At 33.1% G+C, this 20,551-nt stretch overlaps 1 protein-coding gene and 1 long non-coding RNA gene across 2 annotated transcripts; both read right to left on the minus strand.

Annotated features, from left to right (window-relative positions):
* Nucleotides 1-532: 532 nt before the first annotated feature.
* On the minus strand, nt 533-7,189 carry LOC115994250 (probable mannitol dehydrogenase). The gene is made up of 5 exons (XM_031118314.1): nt 7,038-7,189; nt 5,864-5,977; nt 1,290-1,803; nt 1,041-1,194; nt 533-831 (listed from the first exon to the last, which is right to left on the minus strand). Exons 1-5 carry the CDS (start codon nt 7,133-7,135, stop codon nt 626-628), a joined length of 1,086 nt encoding a protein of 361 aa, XP_030974174.1. The 5' UTR covers nt 7,136-7,189; the 3' UTR covers nt 533-625.
* Nucleotides 7,190-11,837: 4,648 nt separating this feature from the next.
* LOC115994251 lies at nt 11,838-16,711 on the minus strand. The gene is made up of 5 exons (XR_004093161.1): nt 16,472-16,711; nt 15,295-15,489; nt 13,645-13,716; nt 13,309-13,378; nt 11,838-12,114 (listed from the first exon to the last, which is right to left on the minus strand). It is a non-coding gene; the product is annotated as an uncharacterized LOC115994251 (long non-coding RNA).
* Between the last annotated feature and the right edge of the window lie 3,840 nt (nt 16,712-20,551).

Genomic DNA, 20,551 nt, shown 5'->3' on the forward strand with positions numbered 1-20,551 from the left:
AAATGATGAAACATTCCTATTTTTTTCCTATGCGTGCTTCCTATGCATACCTCTTTTGCAATTTGTTTTAATATTACATTTAATTTAGTTGTTACATCTTTTTAACTTTAATACAAAATTTTTAATGGATAAAAAGTTGAGTAAGAATCCTCTCCCTTGGACAAAAGGAATCCTCACATGCCACAGCTTAAGATTGCCATTTGATTGGGAAGAATTACTATGAAAACAATAAAAACAAATAGTGTCTTTAGTAGTGGAAAATGATCTATTTGATATGGATCTAATTTATAGTTCAAATTAAATATGAAATATTTAAATATGCATCGAATGTCACAATTTTAACTGATATGACACTGTATACTTTTAGATTTAAGAAATAAAATTTTAACAGTAAAATGAATGCATTCATTCTTCTAGCTCCAAATGTATAATATTTTCAATCTAAATTTGACTTTTCAAAGACACCAGATCGTAGCCAAGAAAGTATTACATTAGATGGAGAATTTTCTTGAATGAAGCTTTGCTCACATGGATAAATATCAAGTGTTTATTTTATAATACTATGTTCCCACTTATTATTTCATAGATTGCGAAATAATTAATTTGTTCGAAAAGGCAACAAAAATCAAGAACTTGACTTCAATGTGTTTCCAATATCAATGACAAATCGGTATCTAACATCTGTTTTCACAAGTCGTTCCATGGCTGTGTTCACATAATCAATTGGAATAATCTCAATGTCAGCAGTTATGTTATGTTTGGCTGCAAAGTCAATCATTTCTTGTGTCTCCTTCATGCCTCCAGCACAACTACCACCCAGTAACTTCCTTCCTGTCATTTCATAATACTTATTACTACAAAATTCATCAGTTAAAATGCACAGGCAACAATTAAGCCTGTACAACACAAGTGGATATAATAATAATAATACACAAACAGCCTCATATAATTAATTACCAAGTCAAATTAACATAACAAGCAACTTCGGACCCCTTATCAAATCAAATGTAACAATTGTTAGTTGTAATTAATATGCTTACCCATGAGTAGTGGTAAGACTGGTAACTCAAGTGGCTTCTCTGGCGCACCAACCACAACGAGCTTTCCTTGTGTCTTCAATAGACTAATTAGAGGCAGGAGAGGGTGCTGAGCAGAGACTGTATCAATGATACCATCCAATGTTCCCTGGGCAGCCTATATGGTAGGTAAAATTTGAAACTTAGATAATGTACACCTATTGTAACTCACACATACTAACTTAACAATGCAACATGTTAACAACTAGGTACCTGCATCTGATCTTGGTCTTTACTAACCAAAAAGGAGTCAGCACCAAGATGTTCCAAAGCTTCCTTCTTCTTGTTGGGTGAAGTACTGATAATTGTCACCTTAACCCCCATAGCTTTAGCAAACTTCACAGCAACATGGCCTAGACCACCAAGGCCAACCACACCCACATGCATACCAGGTTTGTCAAGTCCATAAAATCTCAAGGGACTGTACACTGTGATCCCAGCACAAAGGAGAGGGGCACTAGCATCAAGCGGAAGGTTGTCTGGAATATGGATCACAAAGTGCTCATCGGAAACCATGGTGTCAGAGTAGCCTCCATATGTGATGGTTCCATCATAGTACTTGGCACCATAGGTGAGAATCATTTTGGAGCAGTAATTTTCAAGGTTCTTGGCACAGTTATCACAAGAGTGACATGCTCCAACCATGCCGCCAACGCCAACCTTGTCCCCAACTTTGAACTTTTGTACCTTGCTCCCCACCTCAGTCACTTCGCCCACAATCTCATGCCTGCATTATCCAATTCAGTTCACATGATTTCAATATGGGATACTAAACATACAAGAAAGTAAAATTCTTGGACTCGTTTCATTGATAATGTATTAATATGAGCATAAAACCCTCCAAATGGCTATTTTAGCAACACACGCTCAAATTGACCTTTACCCTGATGCGAACCAATAGTTTTTATTTATAGCAACAACTGTAGCAAATTTGTATTTATTTTTTAGGGATAATTACACATAACCCACCTGTGGTATGTTTCCGTCAATCTCCGTAACCCACCTCAAGCCCAGCCATTACAAAAACACCTCTTAACACCAAAACACAACATAACGTGAATCAAAACACCCAAACCTCAGAAACTTTTCAAGAGAGAGACTTATGGTGAGATCAACGTGTTCTTTGTGGTTTTTAGATCTCTTTTTCAGTCTGTCTCGACCCGGTGGTTTCATGTCGTCACGGTGGCTCAAACTTTATGTCTCCCTCCTCCCAAAACAAAAAATAAAGCAAAAATGCAAGAGAAACAAAATCAAAAAGTGGTATTTATTTCTCTTTCCATTCACACAAATTTTAAACATGAAGAACATGAAGAACATACCCAAAAAAAATTAAAAGCCTAACCCCATCGCCTCCCTCAACCCAAGAGCCGCACTCCTATCCTATACCAGTGAAAAAAAAAAAACCTCAAAACCCACAGTACAGTCACACAGACTTTCCCACAACTCCTGTTTTTCTTCAGTTTTCATAGAAACAAACAGTTCCAAACCCAGCATCACTCACCCGCAAATCCCTACTCTCTTTCAGTTTCATGGGGTTTTCTTGCAGACCCATTTCGCATTCCACCCGAATTCCCACAAACCCAGTTCAGATTAGTGGGTTTCGTACTTGTTCTTCGTGCCACTCTTACTCTCACCCGTTGAGTTCTAGCCATGGAGCCGAGTTTAAGAATTTGGGTTGTTCTGAAATGCGATTTGGGCAACTGGGTTTTGATCATTTTCTAGTTTCTACAGTTTCGAATGGTGGGTCGAGTGGCTATGGAGGTTCTGGTGGGAGAGATGAAGGTAGTGGTGGTGGTGATGGTGGTGCTGGCAGCAGTTTATGTTGTTAATGGTTCCCAAATGTAGTTTATGTTATGCTTTTTGGTTTTCAATCTTTTTTTTTTTTTTAATTCGAGGAGTTAGCCAAAGGGTTGAGGGAGGCAATGGTGAAAACTTCTATCTTTCTTTTCTCTCTATTGTGAACCCATAACCACTGGTCACCGTGATTTCTGCAAAAAAAAAAAATAAATAAAGCACACCCAAATGCAAAAACCAACAAAACCCACAAATGGTGACACAAAACCACCAAATGGAGAGCCACAACTCATTAATGGCGAGAAAATTTGTAACCACTTATGGAGAGCTAGAACCACCGTGATGAGATGAAACCACCGGGCCAAGACAGGCTGAAAAAGAGATATAAAAACCACGAAGAACACGTTGATCTCACCACAAGTCTCTCTCTTGAAAAGTTTCTGAGTTTTGGGTGTTTTGATTCGCGTTATGTTGTGTTTTGGTGTTAAGAGGTGTTTTTGTAACGGCTGGGCTTGAGGTGGGTTACGGAGATTGACGGAAACATACCACAGGTGGGTTAAGTGATACTTTTCAAACCACGGGTAGGCAAAGTGATTTTCGCCCTAACCACAGGTGGGTTATGTGTAATTATCCCTATTTTTTATTCTCACTTTTCTCTACTCTCTTCTCTTTGACCCTATCATTCTCTCTCTCTCTCTCTCTTTCTCTCTATTATTTTTTCATGTCATATCTAAAAATAAGAAATGACATGGTGAGTATATTGTTAAATAAGTTGATAAAATAAATAAATTAACTCTTTATATATAGTGTAAAATAAGTAATTTTTAGAAACTCTAATGTGAACATGTAATGGACAAATGGCATGTAAAATTTTGGAAAAGTGTTGAATTGAAAATTTTAGAAATTACACCCACTAACTTGGATTTGTTTTTTATTTTCGTCTTTGCAGTTTTAATATTTAATTCTTTGTCTTTTAACTTAAACATTTGTTTTTAATGTGTTGTCCTTCCATCAATCTCTATCTAAACTGTGTTTTTAAACTCCATTTATTTTCAATAGCAAATCTACGTCATTTATGAGCTTTAAAAGCGCGATATGGATGGAATAACACATTGAAATCATACGTAAGCCTTTGAAATTAAAAAATTACTAAGAAAAAAATAAAAACATATCAAAATTAAATAATGTAATTTGTAATTTAAACTACTATAAATAACAACGCAGGAAAAAAAAAAGAAAAAAGCAAAGGAACCAAACATGAAACGGCATCAAAGATTCATTTTATATATATATATATATATATATATATTTATATGTAAGGACTCAATTTGTAACGACCCCAAAATGATGTTGGGTTCGTACGTTAAAAGGCCTAAACAATAAAATTTGTAGAGCGTGGGCTTAAAAAGCTAGGCCTTGGTCACCGAACGGTGGTTAGTCATGGTATTCATACGGAATTAAACCATGTTCACTCGAGGAGTCTTTCTCCTCGATACGGCCTGGGAGGCTCTGGTTCTTAGCCTTTTTTCCTAGCCCCTTTTTCTGGACTGCTTACTTTTCCTTTTATATTAGCCCCTTTTTCAACTTTCCAGGGTTGATACTTGTCCCATCAGCCCATACCCAAAGTGGTTGGAGGTAGTTGTAAAAACTGAAAAACATTGTTCTGTCTGGTTCAGAGTATTTAATTATAGTAATGGCAGCCTTTCCTTTGTCCTTTGTTGCCATGTTGTCCAGGGCTCCTTTGTCTATCAACGCGGATGTGTTCGGCTCTTCCCAAAACTATTCCTATGTCGTTCTTGCCCCTTCTTTTAGGAGTGCCCTGGGGATGCCGAGGATAGAGTTATCCTCGGCCATGTCTCAAGGCTATTTGGACTTTCACTGTAGGTTCTCGACTATATCCCTCATCGGCTCGGGTCTTGGGCCCCAATGTAAAGTGGGTCAGGGTCACAAATCCTCTGACCCCACAATATATATATATATATATATATATATAACCTATTATGATTTGTTGAGTGCTATAGGGGGTGTTTGGTACTGTTGTTTAAATAACAGTTTTCAGTGTTTAAACACTACAACACTTTCTAATTTACACTTATTTCCAAGACATTTAAACAACGATACTATAAATCTTTTATCAAATGGGCCCACAATCTTTTAGGTTATTCTATCCTTAAATATAGACAAAAAGGATCACATTGTTCTCCAAAGTAAAGAAAGAAAATATCATCGTATATTATAAGGATAAAGTTCGAATATATTGGATGTGAATTTTAACAAATCTACCATTGGATTACATTTTCTTCTTATATCCTCAATTCTTATAAAATTTTTGGAAGATCAAAGATTAATACCACCGTATATTATAAGGATAAAGTTTGACTATAAACTTGGTACGTTATAACCTAAGGCTATAATTCTATTCAATATCTTTTTATTGAATGTGAATCTTAACAAATCTACTATTAAATTACATTTACTTCTTATATCCTTCTTTCTTGCAAAATTTATAAAAGATCAAAGATTAATACTTATGTCATCAATCAAATGTTTAAATTTCAAACTTTTGTAGTCTAAAATTATGTATAAAAAATGTGTCTATGAATCAAATAGAAAATAACATTCAATTAACATGAAATTTGATATGTGTTAAGAACATAAAATATATATAATCCAACAGTTAGATTTTCAAAATATGTAATCATGTTAATTGTTTTTAGTGAAAGTTATAGTCTTAAGCTACAACTAAATTTATAGCTAAATTTCGTCCATATTATAATAGAATATAATTTTGAATACTATAAAAGCAAAGTTTGGTTATAAACTTAGTAATAGCTATTAATTACAACCTAATTTGTAGCTAAACTTTGTACATATTATAATATATAGAAAATTGGTTCATCTAATTGAAATGAAGAGAATGATTTTAGGACAACATGATTCTTTATGAAAAGGTAAGATATAGAGATAGAAGTATGATGATTCGATTAACATACCCAGGGACAAGTGGGTAGGTGGACGTGCCCCAATCGTTCTTGACCGTGTGAAGGTCGGAGTGGCATACCCCACAATAAATAACTTTGAACCTTACGTCCTTCTCTCCTGTTGCCCTGCAAACATACCAAACCATTTTATTTAGCATAAACCAACAATTTAGAACCCAAAAAAAAAAAAAAAATCATTTTGGGGTCACAATTAATTTGATCCCTACATTTTGGTAACAATTAATTCGGTCATGATATTTGCAATTTGCAATTAATTTAGTCCATATCGTTAACTCACTAACGAAAAATGCATATGTGGTAAACAGTGTGCATTGTTAACAAACAAGTGACTAAAATAATTATAAAAAATAGGCAAAAATACAAAGTGTACACTCAGAATTTTTCCAAAATTCATTTCAGCATTCTATCTTTGCTTTCAATTAATTGAGTCCTTTAAGTTAAATGCTAGTAGTGCACACCATTACAACATAGGTATTTTCCGTTAATGAGTTAACGTTGGAATCAAATTAACTGCACATTGAAAATAATAAAAACTAAATTGATTTTTATCAAAATCTAGGGACCAATATCAGTGTAACCCCAAAATATAAGGACAAAAAAAATATTTTTGCCAAAAAAAAAAAAAAAGAAGAAGAAGAGAGAACAAAAAGGATGGATCATTAAAAAGGATGGATACTTGTTGATACTAGTTGACCAGTCACTATGCGCACCACTATGATTAATTGATCAAAGAAATGCATTCTTATTTTGTTAATTTTTTTTAAATAATCTCATTTTTAAAAATAAGTATAAAATAACGAATATTTTTGATAAAATAAATGAAAATAAGAATAAACAGGAGCTTTACTAATGTTCAAATTATTGAAGGGAATTTGTAACTCAACTGATATTATCCATTCTTCTTTATAAGAAGAATTATGATTTAGATACACCTCCTATATTATTATAATAATTATCAAATTAAAACAATCAATTTCATTTGGAATAAAAGTATTTAGTAATTGAATGATCCAATTTCATTTTGATTGAAGGAGGAAAACAAAAAGATTATAAAACATAACAAAATGATCCAATTTCTTAGGATAATCCAAATATGGGATTAAAATGAAAAAAAAAAAAAAAAAAATCAAACAAGAATGGAGAGAGAGAGAGAGAGAGAGAGGACCTTCTTGAGAAATTGAAGGGAGAAAGGACCCCAGAAGAATCTCTGGCTGCCCAGCCAAAGGCCTTGTTCGGTTTCTCAACTTCTGGTGATTTCGCCATTTAGTTTTCTCTTTTGTCACACGTAGAAATTAAGCTGATATGAAACGATTGAAATGAAATGCCTAGGAATGACAAATAAGTGAATGATTTTAAGCACAAATGTGTGTATATATAGTAGTAGAAATAAGGGACTCTAGGGGTGTGTGGTGAGTCTGGTGACATATTGGCTTAGCAAATCGGAGTGAGACTAAGAGGTAGTAGGACATCACAAGGGGATACAAATTTCAAACTTTCTTGCTGACTACTCTTCTATACTCTTTTTGGAAAGGTAATTAGGTAAGGGATAGGAATTTTTTGGTTCTCTTTGCTTATTTTTCTTCGTTCGCTTTTGGGAGAAGAAAAAAAAGTCAAAATCCGCACGTTTTTCTCTTGCCCACTGCCCACAAGTTATTTGTAGATAATTAATAAATGGAAGTAAACGCAGTTACCCAATTAACCTACTGCCCCAAATCTATAGATAATTAATACATGAAAGTAAAATAGCAATGGTTACCATTTTTTTCTTTAAATTAAAAAAAAAAAAATTCTTTTCTCTCAAATTTTTTAAAAAATACTAAACACTTTCACCATTAATGTTCTATATATGTTTTCCTCAAAAAAAAAAAAAAAAAAGTTCTATAAATGAAACAAATAAGCTGATCTCCTCTTTTGCATTGACACTCTCATCTAATGGAATATTCTAGAGTAAATTACAAATTTAGTCCCTATCTTATACATCATATTTCAATTTGGACCATAACCTTCTAATTGTGTCAATTGGATCCCTAAACTTTCAATATCGTGTCAATATAGTTATTGTCGTTATCTTTTGGATAAAAATTGATAACATATCAAACGGCCAAAATAAAATTTTAGAGTATTTTCACATCAATGAAAGATAATTTTTTATTTTGGCCATTAGACGCGTTATCAATTTTAATCCAAAAGATAATGGCAGAGACTAAATTGACACAATACTAAAAAGTTAGAGACCAAATTGACACAATTGAAAGGTTAGGGACCAAATTGAAATATAGTGCATAGGATAGGGACTAAATACATAGTTTACACACTATTCTATTAAGAAAGTAATCAATGTGAGTGGAGATGAATTTATCTATTGTATTTATAAAACCTTAAAGGGTGGAAGTACTTTTCATTGAAACGTTTTGTTTTTTGTTTTTTTCTTTTTTCTTTTTTTTTGGTTGGGGTTGGGGGTGGGGGTGGAGGAAGGGGTAGAGCTGTGTTAAAAACTCATGAAAATAAAGGTTCAAGTAAATTAATTATTTTATGGGCAAAGTTTAGTTACAAAATATTACAATCTTACTCAATATCTTTTTATAGAATAGAAGGTGAATTTTGACAAATCCACCATTGGATTACATTTTCTTCTTGTATTCTCCATGCTCAAAATTTTTAGAAAATTAGATATCAATAGTTATGTCAACAATAAATTTTTAAATTGTAAGTTTTTGTAATTTTAAAATTATTCATAAAATATAAACTTATAGATAGTATAGTAAATAACATCTAATTGACATAAAATTTGACATGTATATTAAGAACGTAAAGAACATGCAATATCCTATTAGACTTTCAAAATATTTATTAATTTTTATTTTATTGAGTAAGGTTGTACCTAAGGGTGGCAATATTATCCATATCCATGAACTCACCCATTACCCACCTTATTTGGATAAGTTTTAACCCAACCCGTTTGAGTATTTGGGTTAAATGGGTAAAAACCCATTAAGTTATTTAATTAATGGATAAACCCACTAATACCCACTAAAACCCATCTTTTTTTTTTTTTTGGAGAAATAATTATAATATGCTGCCAATCCCGTAGTTCAAACGCTTTCCCCCCTAGACCTCCAAGCACTTTGTACATGAGGAGGTGCCAATTCACCTATAAGGTCTTCGGCCATCTAAAATTTAAATAAACAACATAAATTCTAAAATTTTGGAAAATGAATGAAATACCACCAAAACTTAAAAAATAACCAAAATACCCCCATGAAACTTTAAAATGACCAAAATACCCCTGAAATCATAAAATTATCAAAATGACCCGTTAGGTTATTTTGCTTATTTTAGAGATTTTGAGGATAATTTTGGATGTCCAAGGGTATATTGGTAATTTTGGAAGTGTAGGTGTATTTGGGCCATTTTAGGTATTTGAGGGTATTTTGGTAATTTTGGAGGTCAAGAGAGTATTCAAGTAGTTTTAAAGGTATTTGGATCATATTAGGATAAATGGGTGGGTTACTAATTAAATGGGTTAGGTTGGTAATAAATAATTAATCTATATATAAACGGGTCATAAATGAGTAATACACACCCAACTCATTTATGACCCAATTCGCCCATTTGCCACCCCTACTTTAGGTTAGAACCAATTTTATAACTAAACTTTGTACTAATTTTATTAATAAAACAATATGAAATGTCACCCATGGAAATATTACTTACTAAGGAAACTCACTCACACGATCAAAGCTAATGCGAGAATCACGGTGTTAGTCCATTGATGATGATTGCCTAATCATCCCAATCTTTATTTCAATCCCTCCAAACCAAAAGCTTCATAGTGTTCCCCCTTTATGGCGCTTTGATTCCTACCCATGATGCAAAATTTAATAAAAAGATATTCGTTTTAGATATTGACCAAAAAAAAAAAAAAAAAACACATAAAGTTTACAATTTTTTTGTACGAGTTTTTTTTTTTTTTTTTTGAAATCATTCCATACTTGCATGATTATTTCATTATCAATATTGTAAGCTACATCTCTTTCAAAATTTTAGTTAAATAAAAATTTTCTTGGCCTTTTCTTTTTGTTTGTAAGGACCTAATATATTGTTAAGAGGATCAAGGTTTAAGGACAAAATTTGACTATGAACTTAGTTGTAATTTAAGGCTACAAATCTCATTAAAAAAAATTAGCATAACTTAATTTGAAAATCTAATTGTTAAATTGCATGTTCTCTATGTTTTTAAGACAAGTGTCAAGTATCTTGTCAATCGAATCTTAATTATTATTCGATTCATAAACTTATTTTTTATGTACAATTTTATACTAAAATAACTCAAAATTTAAATATATGATTGATAACATAACTATTGATCTTTGATATTCTTGAAATTTTACAAGCATGGAAGATATACTAAAAAAATGTAATCTAGTAATGAATTTGTTAAAATTTACATCCAATAAAAAAAAATAAAAAGGGTTGTAACTTTAGACTACAACCAAGTTTCTTGTCAAAATTTGTCTAAAGTTTAATTATGTTGGGCCTAGAAAAATTTAGGGTGGTCATAAAATTTTTTAAATTTATATATAATAATTTTTTTTTCTAGGTCAAGGTGGTCTCGTGACCACTTTGGCTTCAATGTGAAGCTACCCCCCATCAACCTCCAAGCAAGGTATTTGTGGTACCTTTTAGGGCCTCAGTTCATGATCAGGGCGACCCCTAGGGTTGGCTCAAGGCCTAAGGCCCCTTCTAAAGAAAGACCTCAAAATCTGGGGCAATAAGTAATTTAAAAAAAAAAATTGTGAGTAGTATATTTTTTGCTCTACTCTTAAAAATGTCCAAAAATTGAGTTATATTAGAAATATACAAATTTAATTATATAGGACTTACAAATTAACATGTCACTAATCACATGAAATAATTCAAAATACCCAGTTATTATCTTGTTGAAGTGCCATCAATTACATTTATTGGCATATCAATTTGTAAACCTATTGTATTAAAATTTGTAGTAGCATTTGTATTATCCCAAAAAAAATTGTGGATGAAAAATGTTAAAGCTATTACAAATTTTATTACAAAAAAACTTATAAATTGATGAGACAAGAATGTGATTAGTGTCACTTAAACAATATAATAAATAAATATTTTAATCACCTTTTTTTTTTTTAAATTGGTGACCTATTAGTTTGTAAGACCTACATAGTGAAATTTGTAATTTCTCTATTATAGCTCAAGTAAATTACTCGTATCATATTAAAAATTATGGATAATGAATTTTAATTTAAAACATTAACTAAGTTAACAGTAAATAAATTAAATATTATACAACTAATAGTAAAAATATAAAACAGTCATTTAAAATTATCGTCTTAAGCCTTAAATTGTATTGAGCTGGCCTTGACGCCCATTCAAGAATGCCTTGGATTCACTACAAGAAAAACGGATTATTGCGGCAGGCCAAATGTGCTGCTAAAGCCCAAAAAGCGCTACTAAAGGTACATTTGACCTTTAGCAGCGGATGCTATTGCGACGGTTCCTCCCGCCACCATTGTAGTGCCGCTATAGATCTTACCACTTCAATAGATCTATCATTTAGCAACGGTTTTGGTCTATTGCGATGGGCAAAAAAACGCTGTCATATGAGGTTAAAATTCTGGTCAATTGACCTTTTAGCGGCAGGATATGCGCGCTGCTATAGGACTTTGTGTACAATTAACCATATGCACCTTTTAGCGACGGTTACGCTTGCCGCTATATATGTGAAGCTTTAGCGACAAGTTATAAACACTGTTATAGGGCTTCAATTATAGTATAATTTTAGACCTTTAGTAGCGCTTTTTGCCCGCCGCTATAAGTTAATTTTTTTTCCCCCTGGGTTTAAAACCACCGTCCCACTACAAACAACCTATAATAATTTCAGTTCTACTGAAACAATACCACATATGTAACTAATTAACAACACCACAAATGTCTCCAAACTAAGATTATATTAACATGGAAATATATTATCAAATACATAATATTTCCTATAACCATCATTAAAGTTCCAAGCTAATACTATAATCAAAGTTCCAAAATGTTTACAAATATCCTCCAACACTTGCAAAAAATGCGGTTGTAGCAATGAAGTTCTTTATACACAAAAGAGTCCTCGAACACCAAGATAAAATCTATAAGCTTCTTTGGTGATGGGATGCAGTTGATGATTTTTGGATATGTGGAGATTGTTGGATTGGAGGAACATCCTACATACAAATTATGATTACTCAATAAGTGCATATAAATGGAATAGAATGATAAGAAAATATTACCAAGGCAATAAATGGGAACAAGTTCAAACAATGTCCCATAAATATATATATGATCTAACTGATTTGGATAGAATTGTAGTGCTACTTAACTGAAGGCTCTTGCAAAAGTCATCTAAGCTAATAGCTAGCATCAAATCTATTTTCAGCATTGCAAAGAACTTTTGATTTCAAATGGCTAACTGAAGAAATTAAGGGCACCTGGTAAATAAATATCAAATGGCTAACTAAAGAAATTAGCATAGTGTAAAATATAGTCAATAAACTAGAGGGGCATGCGTAAAAAATAAACAAGTACAGTCATCATAAAAATTAAATACTGAGACATGTTAAGGTCTTTATTATGGAAAATAGAGTTCCACCATTTCTAAGAATTGAATTACTTTTAATAAGTCTTGAAAGTAAATGTTGGAAGGTCCAACACTTGGGGCATGTTACTATGTAAAACTGGAAATCTCAAACGAATTAAAGTTGTGGTTTTGCAAACTAAAATGGCATGACTGGCTACTTGTTTTCAGAACAATTTGAAATGGGATAAATGCTACTAGCCAACTTCATGCCATACATGCTAGCTGCTATAATTAGGGTAGAATGTAACTTATCAAAATAAAATAGGGTGTTCTAAAGACAAAAAAGCAAAGAACCTAACATACTACAAACTGCTACTATCATTTAATAGCATCCAAAACTGTAAAAATACTATAAGTATGTCCATCACATTCCAAAGTAGGCTAAGGAGAGTAGTATCATATCTATGCTGGCCTAATTGACTAGTCAAGTGACCCAACAACCAGCTATGTTCCTAAGAAAATAATGAATTTAAACATATACAAAAGTTATCAACACATTTGGTAACTATAACATCATTACTGGTAATATTCTTTAGGAATGGACATCTCTTTAAATATCCCATTTCATTTTAGTGTTCCTCATATGTGAAAAAGATAGAGAGAAGCCCCTAAAATGAATTAATCGAATAAAAACAAATCAACAAGAATCATCCAATATTACACAAAACAGTTAACACTCTCAATATCCTCTAAAACCACCTTATATTTCCATGCAAGCCACTTGCTTGCCCCAATTCAACAGCCCACCACACAGAGAGAGAGAGAGAGAGAGAGAGAGTACCTTAAGTCTAACACAAACAAGTTCACTTGCTTTGTTCACACGAACTTGTAATGCCTTTTCTTTTTACAATCTGCCAACAAGGAAAGAATATATATAAGCACAATAAAATTATATTTTTTTTGCTTTAAATGTAGATTAGAAGTGGTTTAAATGTAGATAAAATGCATTAAGACACTTTATATATATATATATATATATACACACACACATATATAAAAGTAAAACTATTAGCAAAGAATAAAGATTATAAGAGAAATAGAAATTTGTGGGAAATGAACATCTGACGAAGGCAAAAAGAAATCTACAAAGTTGAAACAAAAAGACAAATGGACTGACCTTAATAGTGTCATTGTGGTTCCATCCAACCTCAGATGAAAGCTTGCCCAACAAACAATACTTATGTCCAGCCTGAAGCCTCAAAACCATCAGGAATGACCATCCTTTTGATCTTATCATATGGAATAAATTTAAATATGAATAAATATCAAATCCTTTTCATTAATTAATCTAATTTAGTGCTAAATTCCTAACGGTCCTACCTCAATTCCTACCTTTAACATATAAGACTCTTACTGAAGTAACAGTCATTGTTGCAATTCTTATGCCTAACAATCAGGTTAACAGTATAGTTAGTTGGCAAACCAGTCATGGAACCTCAATAATCATGGCAAACGCATAACCAAGTTCTATGCTAGAAACTTAAATAAAAGCAGAAGTTTTGATTTTTATTTTTTTTGTATCTCAGCTTGTCTTCCCATGATGTTTTTGTGGGATGACAGCCTACATGATGGCCTCCAATAACCCCACCCCATCTTCCCTCTCTTATTACCTTCAACAAACTTTCTGCTAATAATAAATTTTTATGACTTGCTAGATGTAATAAATTAATTCACACACCCTTCTTGAGTATAGGATTTAGATTATGACTTGCTAGACGTAATAAATTAATTCATTGTTAATCACTGCCCTTCTTGCATTGGAAAATTAGTTGTGTTTTACAAGAAATCTTAACTCATCTCATAAATAGAATTGGTGTGCTAATTGTACTTTAATCAATGTTACTATGATATTAGAATTTGTATGGAATTTTTTTATTTACAATTATTATAATTTATGTACTTATAAAATATAAAATTATGTTACCATTTCAATTTTTTGGGTCATATTTATTAAACAGGTGAAACAAGTTGTCTTTACCTAGACATGACTCCAATGAGGGTTATGTTAGGAATGAGGGGTTTTTGACATGATTTTTAAATGGATCTTGTTTGTGTCAATTCATGTAATTGAATCTCTCTACCTTGACCCAACTCTAACAATGCCTACCTCAACACAACATGCATATGACCCACCAACACAAATTGCCACCCCTATGTTCAATACCTTTTGCTTGTTTGTTTGTTTTTGTTTTTGTTTTTTTTTTTTTTTGTTGAGAAAGCCTATGTTCAATACCTTGTTGTACTTGTACTACACTTGTAATTATATTTACCTTACCTTTATACAACTCTAGCTAGGTTAAGGGCCTATAAGACAGCTGTACAGTTATTTACACAACATAGTAATATGGTACATGTCAAAATGTCTGAAGAAAGGTGTGTTGAAGATCACAATGAACCCACTTAATAGGAAAAGAAAATGAAGAAAGAAGCCCCCTGTAGTTACAGCATTACATATATGTTTGTTCTCCATCTCTAAACATTCAAGAGAAAAAATATAAATAAATTAAACAAACACCTCTTTACAATGTCATTTTATATATTATTTATTTCTTTATTCATATTTCAAGACCCAAACCCAAAGCACCCACTTGTTTTAAGGAATACCTTCACAAGATACAACTTAGTAAATTCTGACTTTCTTTGTGACAGAATTGAAACAAACCAATTTTAAACACACTTATTACCATACTCATGTCAAAAATTTAAGTAATACAGCAGCGCAATTTGAATATTAAATATGGATAGCATTGTAAATGTAAAAGAGTACCATGATGGGAATGTTGAGGCTGTGATTCGAAGATGGTGACACTGTATTGTGAAGATGTTGAATTGTTGTGGATGACCGGGAAGACATTGAGATGAAAGATGACTTGCGATGAAAGGTCTTGTTGTTGGGTCTAATACCACTGGAGAAAACTGCAAAGTGTTGCTGATGGTTCACTTTAAGCAAGGACACCATTCTCTGCAAGATTTAGGGAGGTGCATGAGGCTCAGTAGGCACAATTTATAATTTAATTTTTTTTACTAAAATGGATCCTTTAAAAAGGTAGTATATCAAATGAACTCCTGAAAAGATTGCTTGATAAAGTTAGTCCAACTATTGCAACTCTCCAATAATATTTCTCTCATTTGTCCAAAGACAACAAGTGATAGTTATTAGTATTTCATAACAATGGTTCACGAAACATTCAATCATATTCATTGTCAATACAAAATTAAGGTAATGGGAATCCATGACTAATAGTTAATTAAAATTCACAATACTTTCAAACTAATTTAAATTCCTAAGCCACGTTTAAAAATTCCTCTTTCAGAATCTCACTCAGTATTTTTATCAAACAATTTATATTCCACTAGATTACAGTGTACAAAGGTCATTGATAAATTTTTATTAAATGAATCTAAATGGGATACATCCACCGTGCTGTGCGCTTTGTGATTACACCAAGGATGTCTTCGAACCATAGTACCATACATCCATAGATTCAATAACCCTTGCATTGCATATCATGTCACACTTAAGCCGATGAGGACTTTGGTCAGACAGATGGTGTTCATCTTGTACAAATAATAATAATAATAAAACTAAAAGCAAGAACTAACATAATATCAAGTACATTAATTCATTTATTCCAGTTTTATCAAAGATCAAAAGGAAAATGCCCAAGCAATTTTAAACACACTTATTACCATACTCATGTCAAATATTTAAGCATATGTTCACATTAAAATTATTTAGTAGAAAATAAATTAAAAATAATACTAATAATTCCAAGCCAAGAACAATAATGCATAAAAACAGGCACATAAGCCAATACCCATTTCAAGATTCAACTAAAATAACAAGTAAGAAATGATAAGATTGTCCACAACCAAAGAAACCGAACCAATCCTACACAGTCCCAAAAGGCTAACTAGAACGATCAAACCCACAGGTACGGTACCTAAAAATGGGCTTCAATCAGCGACATTTGCAAAGGCACTTCCTCTCGTCGGTGTGGTCAGTAGATGAACGGCTGGCCTACTCCTTCCTGAAAATGGCCCGCACTCGATTGAGAGAGAGAGCCAAAAAGCTCTGGCGGCGGCGGCGACTGGTGAGGATGGAGAGAGAGAGAGAGAGAGAGAGAGAAGAAGAAGAAGAAGAAGAAGAGTGACGGCGTAGAGAGAGGGAAAAAACAAATTTTGGGTGAAAAAAACCTAAGTAAAAAGTCAGATTTTAGCTTTTTGTGTTGGGGGGGGGGGGGGGGGGGGGGGGTGGAATGGCAATTTTGCCCCGCCCCGCCCCACCCCACCCCGCATGGGTTTTTCCCGCCTTGCAAAAGTGGTGGGGTGGGAATGGGGCAATATTTTGTCCCCGCACCTCGGGCCGGAGCGGGGATGGGTTTAGTATTTTTATCCCCGCCTCGCCTCGTCTCGTCCTTGTCCCGCATTAATAAGGACTATAATTGTAAATTTAGTAAACCCTAAATCACTAATATTTAAAGTGAAACACAAGACATTAGATAAAATATTTTTTATTCTAAACCTACTGCTATTGCCACTGACCCTTCTCCCTTCTCCATAGCCTATACACATTTTTCAATTTTAAGCCAAACTCCACTCCAAGTCCAAGACATTGATTTTTACTTTTTAGGTTCATCACATACCTTTTGTTTTAGTCTTTCTTAAATCTGTTTTTTTCGGTTTGAATTTTGGTTCTTTTTTTCTATCTAAAATTAGTATTTTTGTTTGTAGCTATTAAAGGAGCACAGTTGAAAGGAAAAAAAAAAAGGCTAGTCACTTATCCTTGATGATTTTGTTCATGCAAAGACAATGTTTATTTTGTTATAAGAAATTTTGAATTATGTTGTTACATATTAGACTATTTAAGTACTTGATTTATTTAAATGCTTGGATTTTAAAACATTTTGTTTTATTGTGATTTATATTATTGTAGCAAAAAATTTATTTATATATATATATATATATAATTGTATTAGAGGCGGGGCGGGGCAGGTCCCCATGGGGCCCCAAGGGGCGGGGATGGGGCAAGTATGCCCCACACCCCGGGGTGGAGTGGGGACGAGGAAGGGCAACAACCATGCGAGGCGGGGACGAAGATCCCATCCTCCGGCCCCGCCCCACCCCATTGCCATCCCTACCGGGGGGGGGGGGGGAAGCTAAGTGAAACACGTTAGGAGGGAAACAAATTTTTGGGAAATTTTGTGTGGTAAAAATAAAAGAATATAGATTTATTTTGAGGAAAAAATAAAAATAAAAGAAGACAATTTTAATTAATTGCCTTTTTTTACTAGCAATTACCATTTTGTCATGCATTTTGTATTTGTACATGAATCGAACACATCTATATATCTAAGTGAGTTAATGAGTGCAAAATATTAAGAATCTAATAATGAGCTATGAAATAAAATTTAAAAACAAAAAACAATCATGTATACTCAATAAAAATCATCACACAACTTTCTCAAAAAAAAAAAAAAAAAAAAACCACACAACAAAAATTATCACACGTTCTATCTTATTAAAAATTAAAAAAAATGATCATAGAAATTATTAAATTTATGTAAGAATTTTAATACGTGACTAACTATATTTATTTTTTTTAAAAAAATAATATGACTAATTGGATGGTCAGATTGAGAGAACATAACCATACAAGTACACAGCACATGTCCATCACGTACCATATTTAGATTTGAAATCTAACCATTAGATTTGAAGAGTGTAATGAAAGATTAATTCTGGTAAATTATGGTCACAATCAAACGGTTAGATTTAGAGAAAGACGCAGTCAAAATTTAGTCAAAGTAGGTCAAACCCAATCAAACTTAATAGATGGTCCCAAGACCACTGGACTTGGTGAAACTCATATTCAAATCTTGATCAATAGGAATGAAGAGTATGGTGGCATACTGGTGTTGGTGAAATTTGAGACCAATTGGATAGTCAAATTGAGTAAACATAACCATACAAGTACACATTACATGTCCATTATGCGCCATACTTAGATTTGAAATCTAACCGTCAGATTTGAAGAGTATAATGAAATGTTAATTCTAGTAAATTATGGTCATAATCAAACGATTAGATTTAGAGAAATGCATGGTCAAAGTTTAGTCAAAGTTGGTCAAATCCGATCAAACTTAATAGTTGGTCCCAATACCACTGGACTTAGTGAAAATCATATTCAAATCTTGATCATTAGGATTGAAGAGTATGGTGACATATTGATGTTGGTGAAATTTGAGACCAATTGGATGGTCAAATTGAGAGAATATATATAGCCATATAGGTACACAACACATATCCATCACATGCCATACTTAGATTTGAAATCTAACCGTTAGATTTAAAGAGTGTAATGAAAGGTTCATTTTGGTAAATTATGGTCACAATTAAACGGTTAGATTTAGAGAAAGGCACAGTCAAAGTTTAGTCAAAATTAGTCAAACCCGATGAAACTTAATAGATGATCCCAATACCACTGAACTGGCGAAATTCATATTCAAATCTTGATCATTAGGATTGAAGAGCATGGTGATGTATTGGTGTTGGTAAAATTTAAGACCAATTGGATGGTCAGATTAAGAGAATATATATAGCCATATAAGTACATAACACATGTCCATCATGTGCCATTCTTAGATTTGAAATCTAATCGTTGAATTTACAGAGTGTAATGAAAGGTTCATTTTGGTAAATTATGGTCACAATTAAACGGTTGGATTTAAAGAAAGGCACAGTCAAAGTTTAGTCAAAGTTGGTCAAACCCGATCAAACTTAATAAATGGTCCCAATACTATTGGACTTGATGAAATTCATATTCAAATCTTGATCATTAGTGAAAGCTCGAAAATGTGTTAAAAACACAAGAGCTGTTTAGACCCTCAAATTAAAAATTACGGCTCGATTGATTTTATTCTAACTTATACTAAGTGCGTAATAAAGTAAATGTGAGCAAATAAACAAAATAACTACTCTACGCCATATTCATTAAAGCACAACAGGAAAATGAAAGTTAAAAGAGTAGGGAAGAAGAATGCAAATACAAGATAACACGCCGATGTGTTATCGAAGAGGAAACCGAAAAACTCGGTGAAAAACCTCTCTGCCGCCCTCCAAGCGGTAATCGATCCACTAGACAATCAGTTGGGATACACGAATAGCAAGTGACCCTCCAAAACTAATCAACCCAATGCACCTAAACCCTTTAAGCTTCTACTCCAACAAGGTTTCTCGAAACCGTGTCTTGTCTAGCTCTCCAGATCCTGTAATACGCCCGATTGCATCTGCCAATGCTTGGCTTCTTCCAATGCTTCCCAGTAACACCAAAACCTCACTTGACACTTTGAAAGGGTGGGTAAGTGTTTGGGCTATCAACCTCTCAAGGGTATGGAAATTGAGAGGTAGGAGTTGAGGAAAATCCACAATGAATTGTGTAGAAAATTATGGGTATAACAATCTCTAACTCTCAAGGTTTGTGGTTAGAGTTTTCTCTCAAAAGCGCACCTCAACATTTGTGGGTAATGGGGGTATATATAGTGTGGGTACAGAAAGTGTGTATCAAATATGACAGTTCATCAAAACAGAAGGTTTCGCGGGTATCTCGCGGGAAGGCCTTACCCGTGAGACACTCGCGAAAACCAGTTGTCTCCAGTCATGTGCAGGGCATATGCTTCACTTCGCAGGAAGCCTACTTGTGAGCTACCTGTGAAAGCAGCTTTGGTCTTCAATTGCCTTGAGTTTTCACACACACACTCTCTCTCACACATAACTCTTACAAATAAATCCCACATAAAATACAAGGTACATAAGATTGAACATAATTACAATCAAATTTGGTACTGAATTAAAGCCAACATAAATTAGTTGAAAATTATAACTTTACAATTAGGATTGAAGAGTATGGTGACATATTGGTGTTGGTAAAATTTGAGACCAATTAAATGGTCAGATTGAGAGAATATAGTCATATAGGTACACAACACATGTTTATCATACGCCATACTTAGATTTGAAATTTA

Source organism: Quercus lobata, chromosome 6 (genome assembly GCF_001633185.2).
Source record: "Quercus lobata isolate SW786 chromosome 6, ValleyOak3.0 Primary Assembly, whole genome shotgun sequence".
Taxonomy (NCBI): Eukaryota; Viridiplantae; Streptophyta; class Magnoliopsida; order Fagales; family Fagaceae; genus Quercus; species Quercus lobata.